The 27,979-nt window shown below is 39.1% G+C and overlaps 1 protein-coding gene across 1 annotated transcript in view; it reads right to left on the bottom strand.

The window, feature by feature from the left end:
* Positions 1–27,979, bottom strand: part of LOC135708724 (zwei Ig domain protein zig-8-like) — a 176,037-nt gene that overhangs the window by 38,900 nt on the left and 109,158 nt on the right. Inside the window, exon 4 of the mRNA XM_065231180.1 lies at positions 10,953–11,131. Within this exon, the coding sequence (XP_065087252.1) occupies positions 10,953–11,131 (179 nt within the window). The remainder of the gene's footprint in view (positions 1–10,952; positions 11,132–27,979) is intronic.

Below are 27,979 nucleotides of genomic sequence, written 5' to 3'. Positions count from 1 at the left end.
CACGCACATGGCGAAACATATTTTACGGGAATTTTAGAAGAATAAATAACTTTGAAAATGATAAGGAAAATGGAATTCGAACTATGAGTAGAATAAGGATTATTGATGATGATGATGGTCCCACCTCTTACCCCTACAAAGGTTTGAGCTGGACGATTTATCTTTAAGATAATTAAATATAAACATTTTAACCAGGTTAGCAAACAAAAACGAGCTGGTTACAGTTACAGATATAAATTCCCTCTAGACTTTACAGTTGCTTCACAGCAATATACATAAATGTGAAAAAGCTTAGGCGTCCACCTCTTAGTTCGCCTTTTTGTCCACCTAGAATATTCATAAGTATTACAAGCAATCAAGAGTTAATGAACAATCAACAAAGCATCCTATACACTAGCAACCCCGCAATGATGCTATTATAATTTTCAGCAATGTCAGGAATGCTCACGAACCCCCGACATTCAGCCAGAAAACTTAATACTAACTCAAAGTATCTTCCAAATAAGCTTCAAAGTTGCATTTTTTTTATCAAATGTTAAATTCAGTCCTCTATATCCGTAATACGCGCGCGAGGCTCAAACCTTTGTAGACTACTAATTTTTTTTTTTTAACTACTACTTTAATTCAAATATAAAAAAAAATCCATCATCACCATCGTGGCGAACAAACTAGTTTTTGCAGTGCTACAATAATTATTAAAAAGTCGTTATGACAGCTATCCATACAAAATAATCCGTTATAAATAACTTCGTCAAGATACATACTTCGTCCATTCATAAAAAAAAAATAAAAATCACTGGATAACTGTTCAAAAGACAGTTTTAACGTGTGAAATACAATGTCTCTTGAATTCTGCTAATGTTGTTGCACGTTTAATATGTCTAGGCATCGAATTGAAAACATTTACTCCTTTAAAATACAATGAATTCTGTGAAGCGCAAGTCAAGAAATGTGGTGTTCTTATTTCATCCGCGTTTCTAGTATTATATCTATGAAAATCACTTCCTCTTTCAATTCGATCACACAAATATCGAGGCAGCAAACCATTTACTACTTTAAAAATGAACACCATAGTCAAATAAACTATTCTTTGCTTCACTGACAGCCATTTTAAAGCGTCCAGCATCAAAGTTGAGGAAGTGAATCTATTACATCGCAAAATCAAACGCATTATTTTATTTTGCAAACGCTGTAATCTCGATATTTGTGTTTCATTGGCTAGAAATAAAATGGATGGGCAAAAGTCTAGATGAGGAGAGATGATTGATTTGTATAGCTGTATTTTACTGGCAATAGTTAAATCGTTTTTCAGTCGACATAGAATTCCATACTTCTTGGCAATTTTCTTGATGACATTGTCAATGTGAGAGTTGAACTTAAGTTTGTCATCAATAATCACGCCAAGATATTTAATCTCCCGAACGCGATCAATAGCCTCATCATCAATTACCACGGAGACATTATCATTTACTCGGTTCCGCGAAATTACCATGAATTTAGTTTTACTTGTATTTAATTTCAACTGCTTACACTTCAACCATCTACTTAGAGAACGCAAATCTTCATTCAAATGTGAGACGGCAACTTCTAAATCCTTAGCTGCAATGAATAACACAGTATCATCTGCAAAAAGATTAATGTCGCAAAATCGTAAAACGCGTCGCAAATCATTAATATACATAATAAATAAAAGAGGCCCTAATACACTTCCCTGGGGCACTCCAAGGTTATTCCCCACGGGACTGGAAACAGAATCATTAAAAACAGTCCGTTGAGTTCTGTCAGATAAATAGCTTTCAAACCATTTATAAGCAGTACTCGTAATTCCAAAGCGCTTGATTGTACTTAACAGTAAGGGCCTAGAAATTGTTTCAAAAGCGCGTTTCAGATCCAAAAAAACAGCAACAGTCGTATCTTTACGCTCCAAGTTGTCTTTCCACTTTGCTAACACCAAATTCAACGCAGTTTCACAGGAATGACCTTCCCGATATCCTGATTGTTCTGGTATCAACAAAGAGTTGCTATTCAAATACTCCAACAGCTGGCCTTTAACAACAAGTTCTAAAATTTTCTCTAATGTGTGCAACATGTTGATGGGACGAAACTCTTCGGCTTTAATCGTTCCAGCAACTTTTTGAATAGGGATCACTAAGGATTCCTTCCAAATTTGTGGCACATGTCCAGTTTGTAATGATTCATTAATAAGGTCCAGCAAGATGTGGCCAATGACATGAAAGCAATCTTGAATAACTCTAGAATTAACATTATCTACTCCAGCCGATTTTCCTAATGAAAAGCAAATAACTCTAAGTTCATCTAAAGTAATTTGGTGAAAACCTTCAAATCTACAACTACTATTAACTGGCTGTTTTATTTCGTCAGGTTCATCGACCAATTCAATGGATTGATTAATCAATGAAACACTTTCGACAAAATAATCATTAAACATAGATGCAATTACTGGTTCTGACTGTTCTAATGTGCCATTAAAAGTTATGGACCGCGGTTTGCAATTACTAGGTTTTAATAAAGATTTCAAAATTTTCCATAACTCTTTGCTGTTGTTTTGATGCTGATCAATCTTCCTCTGGACATATTCACAACGAGTTTGTTTTATCGATTGTGAATATTTATTACGCGCGATTGTGTACCTATTCCAATGATTATCATTATTTGATCTGCAAAACTTTTTGTACCATTTGTCCCTCTTACGTTTAAGACGCAAAAGTTCCAAATTGTACCAGCTGTTCGAGTTTTTCAAAGAAACAAACTTTTGCTCAACTAATTGATTGGTACACGTTTTCAAAGTGTTAGTTAGAACAGCTGCAGATTCATCTAAATTACCGGCCGCGAATGGAAAATCCACGCTTCTCTCAACAAGATTTGAAACAGCCTGTTTCGAATATTTCCTCCAGCACTTCAATTTGACTAAGTCATCGTTATTATTGATATTATCTAATACATTAATCACTAAGGTCTCATGATCGGTTATTTTCAAATCAGCATCCGGAACTGAACAAATGGAATCAAAATTGGAATAAACGTGGTCAATTAAAGTTCTACTGTGCCTGGAAATACGCGTATACTCATCTACCGTTTGTTTTAAATTGAAAAAATCAGCTAAACGCTTCAAATGATTCGAAATATGGTTGTCACGCCAATTAATATTAAAATCACCAGCTAATATATTTAATTTACTTGAATCAAGGAATGTCTCTAGCCAGTTCTCTAAAACATCAACAAAACGCTGGTCACTAGAACTGGGAGAATGATACAAAACACCATAATTACCCATCTTCATGCCACGCACAACTGTAATGCCCAAGAACCAGTTACCATCGATAACTTCGTTGATTCGAAGGTCGAATTGAATTGATTCTTTGACATAAATAGCAACACCGCCAGTGTGTCTAGAATGTGATAAACAAGCAGCAACAATATATCCCGGAATACTATACTGATCAAAAGCTTCAGTTTCTACAATATGAGTTTCAGATAATAAAACTAAAAGAGGACGTTTTTCCTCAACAATCTGACGTAATGCTACGTAGTTTGTTGACAACCCCGCAATATTCAAATATAAAAAATCGAATTGATTCACATTCCTGGAACTTGGCTGCTATTTATTGAAACGCAAGCTGCTTTTCTTCTGTTCAAGAAGTCTTTTATAGAGCAAACATTCAGGACTAAATGCGGCATGGTTGACGTCCAAGTTCATTTTACGTTCTTTATGCATTTTCAAACAATTAACACATTTCAATACAGTTGACGTACACTCCGATGTTTTGTGTTGTTGGCTGCACCTAGAGCATCTCTCACAATTTTTGCAATCCATGCTCTTGTGCCCAAATTCTCCACATTTGAAACACCTCAATACATTAATCGCGGGAACTATAGAGCACCGATCAAACCCTACATTTACTTTTTTCGCGCATAACAAACATTTATACGTATCGAAATCGACTTCAATCACAACACTGAACTTGTTGTACGTGAAGCGTGGATTTTCAAACATGTTAACTACTTTTACATCATTTATAGCGATGTCTTCATTTTGACTTTTTAAATAGTCAATGAAGACATCGGAGGAATACTGATCGCTCATGCCCACTATTTTCAATCTCGGCACCGAAGTGGGAACAACAGCATTATAGTTTTCACCCAGATTGCTTTCAATACCATTTTTGACATCACTTACATTTGCTCCTGTTGCACACTCAACAATAATGGAGCCATCTTTACCATTTCTAAAATTACTGATTTTGTGTGTTTTTGGATCCAACTGAGTTTTCAAAAACTTACGAGTGTCTTCGCAAGCTTGTTTGGACTCTTTCGGTTTAATCACAATGACCGAACGAGTCTTACGATTATCTTGTTTGTTACTGTTACTGTTATTTTTACTGTTACTGTTACTAACATGTTTACTTTTACTAGCACGACTGTCTCTTTTTACAACATCCGCAAAACTCGCATTTTCTTGAAAAACATCATCATTATCACTATTACTGATTACTAATTTACGTTTTTTGCGTCTGGTATTTTGGTCCGATTCCGACTGAATCGTCCTAGATACACTGCACTGATCATTCATTACCGCTAATTTGTTTTCCGCATCAATTTAAAAAAAAGAACTTTTCATATTATCCAATTTCTCACAAATTAAATTTTCAAAACCATTTACATTTCGGCTTATATCTGCCATCCCGCTTTTAACCGCGATGTCTATCTGAGCAGCAATGTGATCTCGTATGCCAGTGATAGAGTCCGAGAGTTGAAAAACTTTCTTCATCTTTTCTTCTATCCTATTGACGCGCGAGATCAGATCATTCTGCTCGCCACAACACTGACCTGATAGACAGTTACCACATTTGAAAACAACATTTGCATTATCTGCTATTAGGCGCGCCGCAGTCTTAGTGAGTGCCGCACAATTGAAGTGGAACATTCCATTGCACGGACCTACACATGTGACTGGGAGCCCACTAATAGTAATAGACTCCTTGCAGACATTACACACATCCATATTACCACGCCAAATTAAACGCGCACACTGTTAGCAGTAGACATATACAGGGGAAGAGAACACAAAATAAAATTTTACCGCCGCAGCTCACTATACAAAATCAATAGCGCGCTGGGGGGAAAATCAAAATTAAATCCAAAACGAGTTGCTAGGCAACCGTTCTCTACTTATCCTGTTAAAAACAACACGACGGGCACGCGTTGGGATGATCCTTTCGCGGCACACGGCACTATTTCACACGAAATTATGTATTTATTTCCACAGCACAACTCAACAAAAACACTACTTTGTTCGCCATATCACGGTATTTATTTTTTCCTTGATTTGTTTTCCGTCGATCTTGTTTTCCGTACTGAGTACCAATGCTACCGACGCCAGGTAGGCAGCTCATACACCTGGACCCTACCTATCGACCCATCAACTCATGGACCGGGGACCAACGGCGTAATCTGAAATGCCTCAGAAAATCCCGGTGTTGCCGACTGGGATTGAGCCCAGGCCTCTTCAGAATTGAGACTTTATTTTAAGGAGAATTTCGAAAGAATTCTAAAGAGTTCGGAGTAGAATTTCAAGCTAATTATTATGAAAACTCGAATTTAAATGAATTTAAAGAACATTAAGAATGTTCTAGGAAGAAATCCTTGGTTGTTCTGAGCAGAATTCTAGTATAATTCTGAGCAGAACTTGACAAAAATCTCGAGGATGATTCCAGAAGAATTCAAAGAACTGGAATCAAGACGAAAATTCCACAAGTAATTAAATGGAGAGCATTAAAGAGATTCAGTGCAATATGCTCACGAAATTTCTAAGGAAATTTCGATGGAAATCAAAAGAAAATTCTGAGGAACATTTAACACTCCGAATACGATGCCTCCGAAATACGTGTAACGACAAGTTTGCAATGGCATCACATAGCCATTTCTTGATGAATTTCAAAAAATTGTTGGTATCTCTAGAAATGATTTTGATTGCAAAAAGCTTAATAATAGGGTCGTCTACTTTATTTAAAATCGAAAAGAGTCGTTACACGTTTTTTTTAAAGAGGTATTTATGGGTTTTGTAATTGGCCTAAGATCAATAAATTAGATTAATGGGTACAGATGTTCATAATTAGCCAAAATATAGTCATGGTCACTATAAATGGATCCTGGAGACAACGGAACGGTCCTCCGAAGATGCAGAACATCCGTAAAATTGGTATCCACGTGGTTTTTTTTAAGCATTAGGAACTGTGATATACGAAAAATGTGGGTTCATGGCATAAACACGGACCCGGATGATCATGAGAGCGTGCTCAGGAAGATCCGGAACATCTGTAAAAGTGGTCTATTAATGAAACTGATTCTAGAGCTCCGCAATTTTTTCTAAAACACGTGGAACTGTGATATAAGAAAGAATTTTGGATTGTGACATAAAAATGGACCTGGATGGCCATGGAATCATCCTCCGGAAGATCTGGAACATCCGTAGAAGTGATTTATCATGAAACTGTTTCTAGAGCTCCGTGGTTTTTTTTTTTTCGAAAACACTAGTAGCTGTGATATAAGAAATAATTTAGGGTCGTGAAATAAACATGATCCCAGATGGCCATAATACCGTCCTCCGGAAGATTTTAAAGATCCTTAAAAGTGTTTCACAGTTTTTTTTTTCGAAAACACGTGGAACTGTGTTATAAGAAAGAATTTGCGGTCGTGACATAAATATGGACCCGGTTGGCCATTGGACCGTCAATCGGAAGATCCGGAACATCCGTAAAAGTGTTTCATACATGAAACTGTCAAAAAACCGTGATTTTTTTTTCGAAAACTTCACAGTTCGAAGTGTTTTTGAGAAAATCACGAAGTTTTAGAATTTGTATCATCGATGCACCACTTTTACGGATTTTCCGGAAGACGGTTTCATGGTCATTCGGATCTATGTTTATGTTACGACCCCAAATTATTTCATATATCACAGTTCCACGTGTTTTCCAAAAAACCGTGGAACTCATGGATCTGTTTTATGGATTGACCATATTACGGATTCTTTTTTTATTTCACAGTTCCTTATGTTTTTTGAAAAAAACTGCGGAGCTCTAGGATAAGTTTCATTGGTTGACCTCTTTTACGGATGTTCCGGACCTACCAGAGGACGGCCCCATGGCCATCTTGGTCCATGTGTATGTCATGACCCCAAATTCTTTTTTATATCACATTTTAAAATGCATTCGAAAAAACCGTAGAACTCTATGATCAGTTTCGTGGATTGACCACTATTACGGATGTTCCGGATCTTTCGAAGAACAGTCTCATGGCTATCAGGGTCCATGTTTGTTACGACCCCAGCTCATTCTATTATCACAGCCAGGGGTTGAAACGGTTGACGTCTTTTACTACACTCGCTTCGTTGTCGTGCGCGACAGTCTCTTTGTATTCGTACTCTCGTACTCTACCGTCGTCTCTCTTACACAACACAAACGGTAGAACAACACCCCTCAACATCCCTCTCCAAAGGGGGAGTTTGGTAAAGAGAGATGAAAAAACCAAAAGTTGTCCTAGCTCGCTATTCTACTATCTATATGCAATTTTCACACTGCCGTACTCTAACGGGACTATCAACTCTATACTTTCATCTACTTCATCTATCGTATAAAAATTACCACTACAATCTGTTATTTGATATTAGCATCTTCAACTATGTAAATCGTTGACTTCACGCAGAAGTAATACTAAAACATATAGTCAAAGTACAAATTCTTTCTTATATCACAGTTCCTAATGTTTTCGAAAAAAAACGCGGAGCACTAGGATCTAGTTTATAGAACTGTTCCGTTACCTACAGGTTCCATATATAGGAGCCATGACTGTATTCTGGCTAATTATGAACATTTGTGCCCATTAATCTAAATTATGGATCTTAAACCACTTGCAAAACCCAAAAACACACATTTAAAAAACGTGTAACGACTCTTTTCGCTTTTGAAAAAAGTAGACAACCCTATTTTCAATCTTTCTGCAATTAAAGTAATTCACAGAGCCTAGGAATTCTAGAGGTACCACAATTTTTGAAATTCATCAAGAAATGGCTAAGTTATATCATTGCAAACTTGCTGTTGCTGTTCGTAGTCGGCGTAAAGTATTTTACCCACCCTATTCGGAGTGTTAAAATAATTCTCGACTAGATATCATAAATTGTTCAAGAAGTCATTCCATTTAACATTTTAGAGAATACTAATAAAACGCAGATAAATATTCCAAGAGAATTTCCTGGAAAATTAGAAAAAGAATTCCTAGAATTTGTATATAATTTTAAGAGAGCTATGAATATAATCATAAGAGAACCAGGTTGATCCAAACCCTGCGCTTTGGTCAGAGAGCGTATAGGGCATCGTTGTGCCAGATTGGTCGAGGCATATTTCGAGTATGAGAAGGTGGTTACAGTTTGCTCAAAAGTGCCTGAGCAAAATGCAAGTACTTTCAATGATTACCCGTAGTTGCAATACCCAAGCAGCAACTTTGACTTTGTAAGAGTTGTTTACACCAGTATTTAAACTTAAAGAAGGTTTTGAAACCTTCATTAGGTGTACAATGCTGTTTGGGTAGTGAAGGTATAATTTTGAAGTAAAATAGTCAAAACATTGAGAAACATAACGCATAATTTAAAAAAAAAATGCCTGAATTTGCAACCGATGAACCATTCTGATGGCCTATGGGTACCCAAGTAACCATATAGTCGCAATAAAGCTTTGTATATACTCACCTTGCGATAATATGGTTAGTTGGGGAATCCGATGAAAATAATCCCGGTTGTATGTATTTCTTTCTTTCTTTCTTTTGCAATTAGCATATAACACCGACGGAGTGCACATTCCAAGTGCTGGGTGACCTAAAGATGACCAGTGACATGGGACGCGAATGTCCTCCCAGAAAAGCAGGGGGATACAATAAAATTTGTTTTCGTTGAAGGATGTATCACAACAAAGGTAATTTAGATGCATAAAACAAATTTACATCAAGGTATGATGGAGACTCACTCATCACATTGGAACAACCAGATAAGTACACTTGCTTTTTATTTTATTCTACACATATATCCCAATCATTTTATAACTAAATACGTGCCAGAATAAAAAGTTTTTTTTTTATTCTGGAAGTGAGAATACACTTGTGTATTTTTGGGGGGCTTATTGTATCAGAAAATGACCTCAGAATGTACGTGCAGAAACAGGCATTCTTGAAATGGGTCGTTTGATGTACGATAGAGCTGTCACCTTCCATCTCCAGGGCTAAAAATATTCGATTTACAGAAAATGCAGATAAGTTTCTTCCATAAAAACTCTGCCGGTACAGAGGGCGATGGATTGTACTCACACACACACAAGAGAACCAGGTTGATCCAAAGAAAATTCTTGGAAACATCCTGTGTAAGGTTTTAAGATAAATGAAAAATGATCCAGGTTTGGGAAAGTTTTTAAGATATCAAGACTTTAAAAAAAATATGAAAATTATCATACTAAGAAGAGATCTTTAAAAAAAAACACATATAACATAAGTTATTATAAGTTTTTTGGGATCTCATATTAATAGAATTTGCGATATTTCAAACTGAGCATGATTTTTCAAAGCTGATTTCTCTTTCTTAAAAGTATGATCAGTTCATTCGAAATTTCCCCCCGTTTATTTTCAAATCTTTCTACGCGTTTGCACATACTATTTTCAAAAAGCTGTTTTCAATGTGAGCTCAAAATGTTAGCTTGCATAAATTATTGTGCACACGTAAATTAAATTAAATTTACAAATACCTATCTATGTCTTCAGATTTGTTTTCCGTCGATCTTATTTTCCGTACAGAGTACCAATGCTGCTGACGCCAGGGAGGCATCTCCCACTCCTGGACCCTATCTAGTCGGATTCTTGCGATACATGTAAGAATGACAACTAGACAAAAATCGAATACTGCATCATTTTTCAATAGTGATGGAGTAATACGACACTTTTGTAATATTCATACTATTCAAACGAGCTTTGGGAAATTAGAAGGAGAATGAAAATGGTCAAAAATGTGATAAAGCAATAAATATTCATGGGGTCGGTTCCGGCAAAGTGGTTAAAATCCATACCTCTCACGCCAAAGTCATAAGTTCAAATCTCACCCCGTGACCCAAGAGTTTAAAAATGACTATAATTAAACAACAGTTAAGAATTACTAACAGACGTTTCAATTTTAAAGAAAAGATATTTGTTTTTCTCTGGCTGCTGATTTCTTACTATAATCATATTTCTGTGCAAGTCACAATTGATATTCCAGTATCAGGTATCAGAACGTTGGCTGAGGCGTTAATCGCGATTTAGATCAGTTTCTAATTAAACAGAAAGTTGCTCCCTGCACCTATTGACATTAGCCGAATATTTGGTTTAGCTATTTACTTCGCTACTCTGCAACATCAGGTGGTGCCTTATTTGCGAGGAACACCCTCGCAAAGTAATAAGCATATAAATTATGCGTAAAATGTCGGTTCCATTTAATCGCATGAAAATAAACTAGATGATTAGGTAGACAGTTCCAGGCTATCAGTGAAGCAAATGTCACATACAGTTTACCTAAATTTCGTTTGAATTACAATTGCTTCTTACGTTACAAGACAGATTCTTTCAACTGTGGTGGGAATGACAAAGGGCAAGCTCAAATCCACTCGTTAGGATAATCGGTTTTACGAACGATGCGCCAAGAAACGCGACGAATCCTAAGCCATTCGCTGCCACCTTCAACGCCCACGCACCGTAGCAGCGCGATGGCTCGAAAGTGCCTGGTAAGCAACCGCAAAATACACATCACTTCATCCCATCACGCCTCTCGTGACATTTCTTCGAAATAAAAACATAAGCACTTTTTCGTTCTACGTTGGTGAGGGAAAACAAAAACGAGTGCTCCATAAAAATTCGTCACTTACCCATTTATCTCCGATCTGTTCAACGCGGCAATTGATGAACGCTGTCTGACCCACGCGGGTTGTGATATTTCGAGGCACGTCAAAGTCAAAATATGGATGAGGGGAGAACTTTTTGATGATGCTGTGCTGGTAACTGCCACCGCCTCCTGTTCCACCTCCACCTCCACCGTTGATGATGCCTGTGAAATAAGAGAAATTGGCCAAATTAGGGCAGCACTCGAAAAGCGATTTCATATCCCAGGATGGGAAGCTGGGTAGTTTGATTCAACGGAAGCCAAATCTCATTATCGCCAGTTGTTTGGCATGATTCAACAACCATTATATGGAAATGTATTGTTCCTCTCCGTAATTGGGATTCATTCGAAGTTTTCCGATTCACGAGGGGATAATTAATTTCGAAGTTTTGAAACGCATGTCAGTACACGTGAAACAAAATCAAAGTCCCTGCAAACTGAACATTGAGTTGCTTAACCATGCTATCAAATGTGTATCGATTTCGTGAATTAATCAGCGCTGCGTGGTCATGTAATAGAGTTAGAAATTTATAATGCATCTTTGTGCTGAATGCCCGGTTATGTAGTTTGAGTTAAATTATATCCAAATACTCATTTTCACCAGCAGTTTTTACTTCACATGTGAATTTTAAACACCGATTTGAAATGCAAATGAAACAGCCTACCATGAAGATGGATTATTCTGCACACTTGACAATTAATGTGATGTAAGAAATGTGCATCATCAAAAGTTCTGAAAGTGTCTATAATAAGCCATTAGCAAAAAATCAATGTATATAAAGATCACAGAATGTGCACAGCAAAATGCTTACCTTACCTTACCTTACCTTACCTAATGGCTAAGGTCATTTTTAACTCTCTATTTTTTTCCAAATTAAAACAAATTACATTTCATTTTAACCTAGGTGCTCCAGTTACTACAGTATTTTACCAGCCTTAATTGTTAAGATATATATATCTAAGTGTTTTAACATTGTTCCTGCCTTGGCAGCAGTATTTTAAACAGGTTTTTTTTTAAACCTGCATGTCAGTATAACAATTGACATCTTAAAACTAAAAACTAAAACGAAATCTTATCTAAGTATAAAGGGAATTAGTCATTGCAATGGAGGATTGCAACGATTTTTGCCTGAAATTATTAATTATTTTGTTGGACATTTGTTCTAAAGTCTCAACATTCGAAATTCTATGTACCTCGGTAGTACTGTCCCAAGCAGGCAACTTCAAAATCATCTTCAGAACTTTGTTCTGAATACTTTGAAGTGCTTTTTTCCTGGTAGTGCAACAACAAGACCATATTGGCACAGCGTAAAGCATGGCCGGTCTAAAAACTTGTTTAAATATTACAAGTTTATTCGTCAGGCAAAGTTTGGATTTTCTGTTTATAAGAGGATACAAACATTGTATATATGTGTTACATTTGGCTTGAATGCCCTCAATGTGATCTTTAAAAGTTAATTTTTGGTCAAGTACTAATCCAAGATATTTCATTTGGTTTAACCAGGAAATTGGAACTCCGTTCATAGTGACTATGTGACAACTACTAGGTTTCAAAAAGGAAGCTAAATAGTTGGAAGCGTTGGAAGAAATCTTCCATTTTTGTAAATAACGAAGGAAAATATTTAAACTTTTCTGCAATCTGCTGTGAATAACACGAAGACTTCTTCCTTTAGCGGAAATGCCTGTGTCATCAGCGAACAAAGATTTGTGGCATCCCTGAGGCAAATCAAGGAGGTCCGAAGTGAAAATGTTATACAATATAGGCCCAAGAATGCTACCCTTAGGAACTCCTGCAGGTAGTCGATCCGATTTGGAATTTTGATAATTTACCTGCAGAGTTCTGTCAGTTAAATAATTTTGAACTAATTTCATAATATAAAGTGGAAAATTAAACTTTTTCAATTTAGCAATCAAACCTTCATGCCAAAAACTGTCGAATGCTTTTTCTATGTCTAGAAAAGCAACTGCAGTGGAGCAGCCTTCAGATTTTTTTGAACGAATTAAATTGGTAACTCTTAAGAGTTGATGAGTAGTTGAATGCCCATGGTGAAATCCAAACTGCTAATCTCCAAAAGTTGAGTTCGTATTGATGTTTACTGATGTTCAAAAAGTTTACTTACGGGAGAAAGCAAACTTATTGGACGGTAGCTAGAAGCTTCAGCTGGTTTTTTATCCAGCTTCAAAATTGGAACAACTTTTGCATTTTTCCATTTATCAGGAAATTATGCCAAATGGAAACATCTGTTAAATAATTTTACCAAAAAAAAAAAACAAGGTACTCTCTGGGAGTTTTTTGATGAGGGTATAGAAAATTCCATCATCACTTGGAGCTTTCATGTTTTGAAACGTTTTAGTTATAGATCTTACTTCGTCCAAATAAAAATATTTTCCCGAGAGAAAAAAAAAAAGGATTCGGAAGACCCAAACTGAAATTATGGGAGCTTTTTTCCAAATTTGTGATCAAAATTTTACCACCGTCTTTAAGCGGTGGAATTGGCTTTTGAGGTTTTTTTTTCAAAATTTTTGTGAGTTTCCAAAAGGGTTTGGAACTCGTGTCTAATTCAGAAACATTATTTTCAAAAGTTTTGTTCCTCAGGGCAGAGAATCGCTTTTTAATTTGTTTCTGCAAATCCCGCCAGATAACTTTCATGGAAGGATCGCGTGTTATTTGATATTGTCTCCTACGGACATTTTTAAGACGGATCAAGAGCTGAAGATCGTCGTCTAATATAATTGAATCGAATTTAACCTCGCATTTTTGGTACTGAGGTACTTTTGCTTCAACTATAGAAAGTAGTCAGAGATCCAAGAGTATAATTAATTTCATCTTTGGTTTGCAAAGGAATGTTTAGATCAAAGCTTTATTCCAATATTCGATATTGCTTCCAATCAGCTGGAAGGTAATCAGAACCGAAGTCAGCATGGGTAACCAATTGGCTACAAAGTTGACATGAATCAGTTAAGACCAAATCAACAGTTGATGGATTTCTTGCTGAAGAAAAGCATGTTGGGCTGTTTGTTTGTTGAATAGTGTACAGAACGATCATCAATTAGAATATTACCATTGTAATTGCTTTGAGCATTATTACATGAGCGGTGTTTTGCATTAAAATCACCAATAATGAAGAATATTGATCTATGAACGTAAGTTTCTGAAGGTCACCCTTGAGCAAAATGTTTCAAAAGAATTTCCCAAAGTTTCAAAAACTTTGGTTTCAAATGAAGTAAGAATTTTATGTTTGATTCGTCTATGAATAATGATGGCAACGCCACCACAGGGTCCATCAAGACGATCATTTCTATAAATGAAATAATTTGCGTCCCTCTTAACCTTATGGTCAGGTTTAAGGAACGTTTCAGTTATAACGGCAATATGCAGTTTTTGAGAAACACTAAGAACTGAGATGATAGAATGAATTTGGGGTCGTGACATATACATGGACATTGATGGCCATGAGAACGTCCTCTGGAAGATTCGGAACATCCGTGAAAGTGGAAAATTCACGAAACTGATCCTAGAGCTCGGTGGTTTTCTTGAAAACGTTAGGAATTGTGATATTAGAATGCATTTGGGATCGTGACATAAACATGGACCCAGATGGCCATCGGACCTTCCTCCAGAAGATCCGAAAATTCCGTAAAAGTGGTCAATGTATGAAACTGATCCTAGAGCTCCACGGTTTTTTCGAAAACACTTGGAACTGTCATATATAAATTAATTTGGGGTCGTGACATAAACATGTACCAAGAAGGCCATAGGACCGTCCTCTGCAAGATCTAGAACATCTTTAAAAATGGTCAATCCTCGAAACTGAACAACCAAGTGAGCTATTCAAATACGGTGGTTAAGCCTTGGCTAGAGCGCTGCACTGGGTAATTTCCAAGATTTAGAAAGAGATATTACCGGAGGAGTGAAGGAAGGTGTTGTATGCCCATTCTACAAAAAGGGCGACAAGTTGGATTGCTGCAACTACCACGCGATCACAATGCTGAGCGCCGCCTACAAGGTACTCTCCCAAATTACATGCGGCCGCCTTTCACCATTTGCAAGAGTTCGTGGGGCAATACCAGCCGGAATTTATGGGTTCATATTCGCGATTCGACAGGTTATGCACACATGCTTGCTTACACATCGTTTGTTCATCGATTTAAAATCCACATAAGACACAATCGATCGAGATGAGCTATGGCAGATTATGCACGAGTACGGATTTCCGGATTAACTGACGCGATTGGTGAAGGTGAGTATCGGGGACACTCTCGAGTCCCTTTAAATCTCGAATGGGTTTACGGCAAGGTGATGGACTGCTATTCAACATCGCGTTAGAAGGTGTGATCAGAAGAGCTGGGATAGACACGAGTGGCACGATCTTCAGGAAGTCCATCCAGCTTCTTGGCTTCGCCGATGTCATCGACATCATGACACGGAACTTTGAGACGACCGAAGGCTGAAGCTAGGCAGATTGGGCTTGCCATCAACGCATCAAAGACAAAATACACGAAAGGAAGAGATTCGAGGTGGTCGATGAGTTCGTGTATTTGGGCTCACTGGGGACCGCCGAAAATGATACCAGCAGAGAAATTCAAAGACGCATTATGACAGGGAATCGTGCCTACTTTGGACGGAAGGTGTTGCGTACCATCTACGGTTGAGTGCAGTTGGATGACGGAACGTGGAGGAGGCGAATTGCACCAGCTGCTGGGAGAACCATCCATCGTTCACATTGCAAAAATTGGGCGACTACGGTGGGCTGGGCATGTCGTAAGAATATCGCACGACGACGCAGTGAAAATGGTTCTCGAAAGCACCCCAACAGGAACAAGAAGAAGAGGCGCGCAGCGGGCAAGGTGGATCGACCAAGTAGAAGGCGACCTGCGGACCCCTCACAGACTACGAGGCTGGCGAAGTCTGGCCATGGATCGAGTAGAGTGGAGACCACATCTTCGGACAGCAGAGGACAACAAGGCCTTAGTCCGATTGCAAGCAAGCAAGCCATAAAATAGATCCAAGAACAAAAAAAAAACAAAAACGTGGAACTGTGATATTAGAATGAATTTGGGGTCTGAACATAAACATGGAACCAGATGACCATGGGACAGTCCTCCGGAAGATCCGTAAAAGTGATACATCCACGATACTGTTTCTAGAGCACCGTAGTTTTGTGAAAACACTTCGAACTGTGATTTATGAAAGAATTTAGGGTCGAGACATCAACATGAACCTGGATGTCCATTGGACCGTCCTCCAAATGATCCAGAATATCCGTAAATTTGTCATTCTGTGAAACTGATCCTAGAGCTCTTTTTCTTTTTTAAACACTGTGATTTTCCACAGTTGACCACTTTTACGGATTTTTCGGATCTTCCGGAGGACGGTTCGATGGCCATCTGGGTCCATGTTTATATCACGATCCCAAATTCATTCTAATATCACAGTTCCTAACGTTTTCAAGAAAACCACGGAGCTCTAGGAGCAGTTGCGTGAATTTTTTACTTTCACGGATGTTCCGGATCTTTCAGAGGACGGTCTCATGGCCATCAAGGTCCATGTTTATGTCACGACCCCAAATTCATTCTATCATCTCAGTTCTTAGTGTTTTTCAAAAACTGCGGAGCTCTAGGATCAGTTTCATGGATTGACCACTTCTACGAATATTCCGGATCTTCCGGAGGACGGTCCCATGGCCATCCAGGTTCATATTTATATCACGACCCCAAATATTTTTTTTTATATCACAGTTCCTAATGTTTTCAAAAAAACCGCACAGCTCTAGCATCAGGTTCATGGATTGACCACTTTAAGGATGTTCCGTATTTTTCGAGGACCGTTCCGTTGTCTCCAGGATCCATATATAGGAACCATGACTGTATTCTGGCTAATTGTGAACTTTTCTGACCATTAATCTAAATAACAGATCTTGCGCCACTTGCAACTACAAACACATCTTTCAAAAAAAAAAAGTGTAACAACTCTTTTCGCTTTTTAAAAAAGTAGACGACTCTATATTCAATCTTTTTACAATCAAAATCAAAGGCTAGGATAAAGAGAGCATACATTAAATTTTCCCATAGTGATTGCCATATAAACTTCATAGGGCCAGTGCAGTATGAATTAGCAGCCAAATGACCTCAAATTTTCAGAGAAGAACAGGACCTGATTTGAAACCGATTTAGCTTGGTGGAGCAAAATCGATATTTTAAACCACCCTAGTGTATAATTATCAAACAACATCCAGTACAACACAAAAGTTCATAAATGAACTTTTTCTACTTGATTTTATAAACATTAACTTAACATCAATTACAGTGGGAAACAAGCCACTAGTGGTTAAATTCACTCAAGTACAGGAAAAAAATCAATTTACTTCATAAATATGGATGATGTCTCTGTGAAATAATGTTAGGCACCTCAGTACATTGAACGAGACCAAATTCAGTACGAAAAATGTCCTTGTATCGTACTAAAAGCATACTATATAGCGTTCCGTTAATATTTACTGTCCATGATTTTTCTTTCCTGACGATATTATGACAATGCATTCGTTTTCTAAGACATTCATGACCAATCATAAATTCCCCTCGTATTTTTTTACCATCATCATTCGATGGCACAACGGCGATGGCTCTTCGTCTTCTTTAATTGGACAATGCAGTTGCTAAAACAAACATTTTCATCCTCGGACTGGAAGTGGTATGACAAATGGCATAAAAATAAACCTAACCCAGGGCATGGGCATGGATAACGAGTTCGCCATCAACCCCCCAATTCAACTGGGCCTGGCAAACTTCGTACGAACAAAAGACGATAACTTATTTATTGCTCTGGTTTCCCAAAGCAATAATCCTACGGGAAATTTATTGCGTTACTTTCTTTATACTCGATGCGTCCCTTCATGGTGGTTTATGATTGGGGTACATGATCTGTTGTTTCTTCATAAAGTTGTGGTGCGAAATGGTCCATAATTGAAGCGAACTTCACACCCCTGCACTGCACTGATAGGTCATCGTTATATGTAGTGGTTTTTGAGACATCCTCAACATTTCGGAAAGCGTAGCATGCACTTGCAACTGTACGCCACACAAAGTGTAAGGGTTTTGTGTATTCAGGGAGTAGCCAACCTGGGCTAGGATCGACCCAGGTTTGTTTTATATCTTATTAACAAAGGCACACGTATGACATAGTCCCACTTACATCGCACATCTTGAGTCAATTAGTATCGTCTCTGCACAAAATGATCATGTAGATATTTCCCTTTTCATGACGCTGAACATATGGCTTCAAAATAATGATTTCCTGAGAAACCACCTAACGGAAAGGTGTCTGAAGCCAATCGTTAATTGCATTTTCCCGCATCTCGCCAATGTAAGAATCGACCGGGTCAACCCACAAAAGGGTAGTGTCGTAGACATCGCAATAAAATAAGGACACGACTACGGGATGCTGACAAAGGTGTAGAAACAGGGGCACACGAGTGGCACTCCACCCTCCCTAACTAAACAATATTTATTAGTTGAGAAGAAGAAGAAGAAGAAGAAGAAGAAGAAGAAGAAGAAGAAGACATCAATATATTCCGGAATAAAATACACATATTCTTCATATGGTGCAAAAAAAGTTTACTAGAATTGAATGTAAAAAAATGCAACTTAATCTCATTTAGCAGGAAAAAAACAACTTCAAATATTTCAATTGCACTGGGAAATCAAAATGTAGAAAAATCTGAAAGAGTTAGGGATTAAGGAATTATCTTAGACTCTAAACTAACTTTTATAGACCATTACAACACAATTATTCTCAGGGCAAATAACATGCTAGGCTTTATCAAGCGCTTTTGCTATAACTTTCAGGACCCATACACAATTAAAACACTATATATTACCTATGTGAGGTCAATACTGGAATATTGCAGCATTGTATGGTCTCCTTTTTCAATCACGCACGAAGAAAGATTAGTATCCGTACAAAAACAATTTCTATTATACGCTCTTCGTAAATAAGGTTGGACATCATTTCCTCTTCCATCATATGAAGCACGCTGCATGCTTATAAACATACAAACATTAAAAGAGCGTCGTGAATATGCAATGGTTTCATTTGTAAACGATATCGTCTCGCAGCGCATTAACTCAGCAGAACTTTTATCAAAATAAATTTCCATGCACATACTCGGCAACTCCATAAACTAAAACAATATTTTTAATCCATAAGGCATTATAACTCATAAATGGGGGCGACCCCGGCGTAGTGGTTAGCATCCATACCTCTCACGCCAAAGTCACGAGTTCAAATCTCACCCCCGGACAAGTCACGAATGACCCAAGAGCGTAAATAAATAAATAAATAAGTTGAAGGTAATTTATATACGATAGATGAGGAGATGAAATTATAGAGTTGATAGTTCCGTTAGAGTACGGTAGTGTGAAAATTGTATATAGAGAGTAGAAAGCGAGCAAGGACAACTTTTTAGGACGGTACAAATCGGGTTGATCGTCTATCTTAACCAAACTCACCCGTTGGAGAGGGGTGGTGAGGGGCAAAGCCGAATTCAAGTTGGGCAGAGTCGGCACGAAGTCGTCGCCTACCTGAGGACCTCCAAGGTGGAATTCTTCACCCCCGACATTCCCGTTGAAAAACTAGGTCGTCGCCGAAGTTTATCGAAGATGAAAACAGGGACCGGTACAAGCTAGCCCCAAGTGCCGTCTATCATATGACAAGAAGAGACAAGAATATGAAGGCGTATCCGGATTGCTTTTTCCTGGTACACTTCCAGAAGGGAACGGTGACGCTCAACGCGCTGAAAGCCATGCACTCCATCAATTCCATCATCGTCCGCTGGTAGCCATATCGTGGCGGCCATCGTGATGTGACTCAGTGGCACAACGGCGTTTGAACTTTAGACACGGCACCCGAAACTGAAACATTAAGCCACGCTGTGGCAATTGCGCTTAAAACCACGCCACCTCCGAATGTGCTGCAAATGAAGCAGTGGCGTCAAATGTGCTCACTGTGGTGGTGCTCACCAAGGATCCGACAAGCAGTGCCCTAAACGCGAGGATTTCAAGCGCATCCGAAAACAGGCGTCCACCAACAATCAACCAGGACGAAGGGAGGATATGGCTCCAGCTTTCAGGGCAGAGGACTTTCCGCCTCTTCGCGGACAAGCGAATTCGCGGGTGCGATCTGCTCCCCCTTAAGAAACGTCTGGATCTTCTGCTGGATAAAGCTCTCCATCCCCCTGGAATCTGGAGGCAACCAACAATGCAAACAACAACCCCGATCTGTTTTCAGCGGATGAACTGAAGGAAATTTTCGTCAACATTACCGGTGCTCTACGTAAGAGCTGCAATAAGCCCGAACAGATCCAAGTGCTCGGTAAGTTTATCATCCAGAATGGTGTCTAAACCGCTAACCATCGCTACCAGGAACGCTTGTTCTATAAAAGCAAAACAAATTGAGCTTGCCGACTTCCTTCACAGCATCGACGAGACCCATCTGAAGTCCAGCGACAGCTTCTGGTTGCCTGACCACAACATTATCCGGCTTGATCGCATGTGTTCCAGGGGGGATGGTTTAGCGGTCATCGTCAGAAAGGGAATCAAGTTCAGCACTCTGCCCCACATCTGCACTTCTATCATCGGGGCCGTTAGTGTGGAGGTGGAATCACCAACTGGAAACGTCCGGTTTATCGATGTTTACTGCCCACGCCAGTGTACCGCAAGCAACGGACTAGGAATCCAATTCAAGAACGACCTGACCGCCATCACTCGTACTAGCTCCCAATTCATCGTTGGGGCCGACCTGATTGCCCGCCATGAAGCTTTGAGGAACTACCAGCGGAACCGGAAAGGATGTCTATTGTTCGACCACGCACAACGTGGACTGTACACTGTGCAGTTTCTGGACGAACCAACTTTCACCTCTCCAGCGGGAAATCCCTCCACCCTGAACTTTTTCCTATCAAACATCGGACTATCCAAACCGGAGGCGCACAACGATCTCAGCTCTAACCACCAACCGGTGGTGACTGAAGTCGGTAACAACGTGGTTCCTGCTAGAAGCTGCCTGCGTAAAGACTACCGCCATGTCAACTGGATGCAGTACGGACGAATGGTGGACAGCAACATCGATGAAAGTCCACTGCTCGGCACCGTAGATGGCATCGACCGGGCGTTGGAAGGACTCCAACAGGCCATATCCGTGGCTGTCGAGGCATGTGTTCGACAAGTTCCTGTGAAGGGTAAGTTTGTTGCTATTGATTCTCACACCCAACTAATCAATCGGTTGAGATTTGTTCGTAGACGCTTGTTTCAGAGGACTGGAGATCTGGGCAAAAAACGTGAAATGGCCGATCTGAACAAGCAGATTGCTTCCAGAATGGACTCACTCCGAAATGAAAGTTTCGGGCGTGTTGCCCAGAATCTGGATGACCACTCTAGACCATTCTGGAAGGTAGCCCAGGTCCTGAAAACTCATCCCAAACCCGTTCCACCTCTCAGAGTCGGAAATGATTACAATCGGCTCATAACCCCACAGGAGAAAGGAAATGCGATTGGCAATCATATTGCTGCATCGCATTTGCTTGGCTCGAATATCCTAAAGGGCCACCCACATTAGATCCGTTTGCGTTGCGTTGACGTAAATTTGACAGTTAGACAATAGATTTAGCTGTCACTTTGCCGCAACGCGTCCGATCCGGATCTAATGTGCGTGGGCCTTAAGTCCGCTCGATGATCAGGTTGCGCAATGCGTTCAAAACCTAGATGCCTCCCCTTGTGTCGTGCCTCCGGTGGATATGATTACAGTACAACAAATTTGCTCCGCGCTAAAATACACCACGAACATGAAGGCTCCCGGGTTTGACGGTATATTCAACTTGATCTTGAAGAGACTCAGCATGAAAGTGCAGTCTCTTCTAACCGCTATCTTCAACAGATGCTTGAAACTGCGCTACTTTCCAAGCGTCTGGAAGGTAGCAAAAATCATACCAATCCACAAACCCGATAAGGATCCAACATTGCCTTCAAGCTACAGACCAATCAGCCTCCTTTCAGCAAATTGTTCGAGAAACTCATTCTCAATCGTTTGCTCAAATTTGTCGAGGAAAACAACATTCTCCTTCCGGAACAGTTCGGTTCAGGAAGGGGCATTCCACCAACCACCAGCTATAACAGCTGTATCGAAGTCCACAGCCATGGCCTTATTGCTAGACGTTGAAAAGGCATTTGAAAATGTTTGGCATGACGGACTTGTGTACAAGCTTTGTAACTTTAACTTCCCATTACATCTCGTTCAAATCAACCGTAACTACCTCCAGCAAAGGTCGTTCAAGGTATCGTTGAATGGTTGTCTTTCCGACACGTTTTCCATTCCAGCAGGAGTCCCGCAAGGCAGTCTGTTGGGCCCGTTGCTTTACAGCATTTACACTTCCAAAAATCCTCCCCTTGGAGATGGTTGCGTGTTTATCCTGTTCGCAGATGATACCGCAATAGCCGTCAAAGGAAGGATGCCTCGCGAAATAACGAACAAACTTCAACGATGCATTAACGCCTTTGCTGATTGTGCCACCACAATCAAAAATCAAAATCAATGCCTCCAAAACACAAACCTTCCTCCATGGGCAATTGCCCAAACTGAAACCGGCTCCATCATGGATGGCACAAGGGTTGATTGGTCTGCCGAAGTAACCTATCTCGGGATGTTGTTTGATGAAAAGCTCCTCTTCCGTACGCATGTAGAGTGTAGTCTGTGTTCTGCCTTGGTTAGGTGTCTGTATCCGCTGATTTGCCGCAGATCCCGCCTCTCAAGGGTGAACAAACTGGCTGTCTACGAACAAATCATAGTACCTGCGATCCTCTACGCAGCTCCGGTGTGGGAATCATGTGCACAGACTCACAGGAACAAAATTCAAGGCGCTCAGAATAGAGTGCTGAGGATGGTACTTGATCGTCCTTTCGACAATTTACACGAAGAGGCAGGCAGTCCCAAAATAAATTCCAGAATTTACGAAATTAAGACTTGGTTTGTGCAAAAATGCAATGCATCAGAACATGCTTTGATAAGCTATTTGTGTATAGTAGATTAGGTGTATGTAGTAGTTGGAGGTTAGCCATAAATGTGCTCCTTCCTCTAGGAGGTCGAAATTACGATGCCAGTAAAATATGAACCTGACAACTTTTGGGGTCTCCCTTAGCTCAGTCGGTAAAGGCGCAGCTACAAAGCAAGACCATGCTGGAGGTGGCTGGGTTCAATTCCCGGTCCGGTCTAGGAATTTTTCGGGTTGGAAAATTTCTCGACTTCCCTGAGCATAGAAGTATGATTGGACTTGCCTTGCCACACAATTATACCAATGCAAAAATGGTACAGACATCGAAAGCTCTCAATTAACAACTTTGGAAGTGCATCTAGAACACTAAGTTAAGAGCACGCAATAAGCTAATATGCGATATGCAATAAGCTTGAAATGCGAAGAAGAAGAAGAACTTTTGCAAACAACTTCGCCCTGATCCAGATTATCCAGTGGGCAATTATACCTCGCTTAACTTGCTCCATGCTTCATAGAGACACATAAAACTTTTAATTATTTGGGCTAATAGCCTAATAGAATTCCTATTTAGATATGTGAATTATGTTGTGTTTAATTTTAAGAGGTATAAAATCAATTTTAGGTGATCAAGTTCAACACTGGGACTTTTCTTTGCTTTATAAGTTAAAACTCCAAGCAAACCTCACTTTGAATGGTCTTCAAGCAGCAACAACATTTGTTCTTAAATATGTTTGTTACTTACTTTATGGATAAGTGGCAAAAGCTAATTTAAAAAAAAAATGTTTGGCGGGGTCCCTCGGTGGATTAATTTAATAAAGGTAAAGGGATATTTTTTCAAGTGGTGAAAGATTTAGTGAAGCTTATTTGTTTTAATCAAGTTTCTCCTCCGGTGTATATCCGTGTGGCACACCTGCCCTAACGTAGATTGAGGGATCTGTTGTAATTTATTTATTTATTTCTTGTACGGATGATCTCCTGTTTTGTAATACATGAGCGATTTCAGCAGTGCATTGCGAAACAGACTCATCGACTCCCCAATGATAATCGTATCACTACCGAATGAACCAACAAAATAAAATCTATCACATCACGGAAGGAATACAGCTCATAACCCTAACAACTACGAACTGTAGAGCCTATCAATCCCACGAAAGACATCTAATCAGTAGAACCAATATTTATTCACATTAGTGGCCGGGAGCTACGGAATTATCACGAAACCTAATACAGCTTTCCCTCGAAGAACGCGTTACCTGCTTTTCTAGGCGGGTTTGCAACCAATCACTCTGATTTTTTGCGAGTGACTAGTTTTCCATTGACGCTACTTGCATGAGGCATTCCACGAAGACTCGCGAATCAATCCTGAACGATCATTTTGAATTTAGCTGAATGCAACATTGTTTTGTTTTTCCTTGATTTGCTTTCTGTTGATCTTGTTTTCCGTGCTGAGCGCCAATGCTACCGACGCCAGGAAGGCAACTCCCACACCTGGATCCTATCTATCGACCCATCAACTCATGAACCAACGGCTTTACTTTCCGTGATCAGAGATGTTATGCCTCAGAAAATCCCGGCGGCACCGACTGGGATTGAACCCACACACTTAGAAAAAATCATGTAAATTTAGGTGCTCTGAGACTGACATATACGAGCGTCAATTTGGACATAAAATTGAGTCATAACAGACGCGCAATTCAACTCAATCAAACGTACTTTTCACCGAGTAACGAACTTTTCAGTTTCGGAGCACTTAATTTTACATGCCATGTTTGTTTACGTCTCATCTTTTATGTCAAATATGGACTCCGTCACGTGTAAAATTAGTTAGTTCTAAGAGTGCAGGCTTGCTGGGGTGAGAGGCAATCACGCTTACGACTACACCACCGGCGCCGCTGTATAGGCAACGATGTATCGTTTTCAAATTTCTACTAAAATCCACAAATTTCATATTTTAGCTCTTTTTACTTTTTTATTTATTTGGATTTGGATCATTTATTTTTATGGTAAATACGCTGGTATGATTGAACTGTATTTACTGATGTCGCTGAAGGTACAGTTGTAATGTTTTAAGAGCTTAGGACGTCAGGTGCTATCGCTGATTTAAAACTCAAAGCGATGGGTAGAAATCCGCGGCTAACGCATTCTTCGGGGGATAGCTGTATGTGAGCATCTGAGATTAAAAAAAAAAAACATTGTAAACATATTGCTTTCAAAATTCAATTCCCTCTTCCCATCAAAAGATTCCAAGCCACCGGTAACCGAATGTGACGATACAGATCAATAGCTGTGGGTGTGTGGGAATGGAAATGCCATTCTATTTTGAAAAGCCGATACCTCGAGGCAGCTTTTGACTGCTCGCTCGCTTTAGATGATGTTTACCAATCCCCATCTTCATTATACTAATGAAAGTTAATACATACATATCCGGAATCCGATTTCCAAAAGATGCCATTCTAAACCGCTGAATGCTGAGCCCGCTCAAAAGCCGGTTCGAAGGAGATAAATGCCATTCGATTTCGCTGCAAGACAATATGTTTATCGATAGGCCGATGAAATCCGAAATAAATGTCTGCTCGTAGGGCTGCCCGGCACACGAGCCGTGATTGGGTTTTCGGTGTCAGTGAGGATTCTTGTGCTTATGAGGGGAAAGGGACTGTTGCGTTGGCGTTTTCAAGAGAAAGGGTTCAATCATCCTTCTTCTGATGGTATATCATAGGGGTTTTCACGGAATATGCGGTTTCGAAGATTACATCGGCCCCCGGCTATGTTCAATGTTGTTTGATGAATATGGTGCTCTGCTGGACAAATCTGTTTTGTTTCGAACCAAAGATGAACTTCAAGCTTTGATTAGTGGTCTGTTTGAACCCTAAACCGGTCTTAGTAGAGAGGATAGCAAAAATAACAACCAGATTTATCGAGTTACCGATTTAATGAACCTTCGACCATGTTGCGCTTGATTGATTCCTTGTCCAATGGCTGGGTCTTTTATTTATGGATTACGCATTTGGAATAATCGACGAAACAAATCAATGGCCTCATCTTGCTGGTTAATACCAATGGTAGGGATTGTGCTGGTGTTTTGATAAATACCCTCATCTTCATTTAAAATCCATTCTGCATAAATGTAACTTGGTATCGTACAATCAAATTAAGTCAAGCTTCTACCAATTCGGAATCTGTAGGAGAATCTCCCTACAACGAGGAGGACTAACAGAATTTTGTGATCGCCGAAATTTAAAATTCAACATCTTTTTAGGATCCTGAAGATTTCTGGGTTCTCCTAATTATTCTGAATTAAACATCTTTTTGTTCCGTAGACGCAATATGGTTCGATATGCACATTCACGTCATATTGAACACATCTTCAGAGCTTTGTAAAGCTTCTTGAACCTTGACAACATGCACATCATGGAATGATATCAATAAAATATTTAATGCTCTTCAAAGTATTTTGGAGTTAAGACCTAGATGTTTTAAATGCTCAATTAAGTTTAAAAATCTTTCTAAATTTGCGCGTGATGACACTATTTATTTTATTTATTTTTTTATTTCGTCAACCAACGTAGACTAGTACATATTAGAAAACAGTTTTGTTTTCTTAAATTTATTTATTTATTTCTTCAACTTTGGGCAAAAGGTTAAAAGTATAATTTTTTCTTTAATAAAAATTAAGCAGTGTCAGCTTTCCTATTTTTTATGAGTTATAATGCCTTATGGAGTAAAAATATTGGTTTAGTTTATGCCGAGACATTGTAAAGTCAATGGTTTCGCAGTATTGATTGTAAGAGGCCATCATGCGGTTTAATGGCCCATATTTTGCATAATGGAGTCAATGCGGTGCGGAACGATATCGTTTACAAATGAAACCATTGCATATTCACGACGCTCTTTTTTATGTTTGTATGTTTATAAGCATGCAGCGTGCTTCATATGATGGAAGAGGAAATGAAGTCCAACCTAATTTACGAAGAGCGTATAATAGAAATTGTTTTTGTACGGATTCTAATCTTTCTTCGTGCGTGATTGAAAAAGGAGACCATACAATGCTGCAATATTCCAGTATTGACCTCACATAGGCGATATATAGTATTTTAATTGTGAATGGGTCCTGAAAGTTATAGCAAAAGCGCTTGATAAAGCCTAGCATGTTATTTGCCCTGTGAATAATTGTGTTGTAATGGTCTATGAAAGTTAGTTTAGAGTTTAAGATAATTCCTAAATCCCTAACACTTTCACTTTTTTCTACATTTTGATTTCCTAGTGCAATTAAAATATTTGAAGTTGTTCTTTTCCTGCTAAATGATATTAAGTTGCATTGTTTTACATTCAATTCTAGTAGACTTTTTTTGCACCATATGTAGAATATGTGTATTTCATTCCGGAATATATTGATACCTTCATTTCTTATTTCCAAAAAGAGCTTCATGTCGTCGGCATAAATAAGCAATTTAAGTTGTTTGAGAATGAAAGAAATGTCGTTTACGTATAGAATAAAAAGAAGAGGTCCCAAATGAGAGCATTGGGGGAAGCCTGAAGTGACTTGAATTGGACTCGATTTCTTTCCGTTGAATTTAATTATTTGTTGGCAGTTAGTTAAATATGATTCAAGCCGTTTTAGGAGCCCTGACTCAATTCCAATTTTTTGCAATTTAAAAAATAGCATTGGTATGTCTATGCGGTCAAATGCCTTGCTAAAGTCTGTATAGAGCCGTGTAGCATGTCAGTAATTCTATTTTTGATTTGGAGAAATAATTTTTCGTTGACAATTGCCTCGAAAAGTTTAGGAATGCAAGAGATAATGGCTATACCACGATAATTACGTACGTCAGATTTTCGGCCAGATTTAAAGATAGGCACTAGGAATGAGCTTTTCCAAGTTTTTGGGAAGGTTCCAGATTCCAGGGCCATATTAAAAATCCAGAACAATGGAGCAGTGAGTTCCATTGCTAGACATTTAATAAATACTGGAGGA

The sequence above is a fragment of the Ochlerotatus camptorhynchus genome, unplaced genomic scaffold, assembly GCF_037179485.1.
Source record: "Ochlerotatus camptorhynchus isolate MF236.1 unplaced genomic scaffold, CSIRO-AGI_Acam_v1.1 ptg000001l, whole genome shotgun sequence".
Classification (NCBI taxonomy): domain Eukaryota; kingdom Metazoa; phylum Arthropoda; class Insecta; order Diptera; family Culicidae; genus Ochlerotatus; species Ochlerotatus camptorhynchus.
The sequence above is the reverse complement of the archived record's forward strand: the minus strand, read 5'-3'. Positions and strand labels throughout refer to the sequence as shown.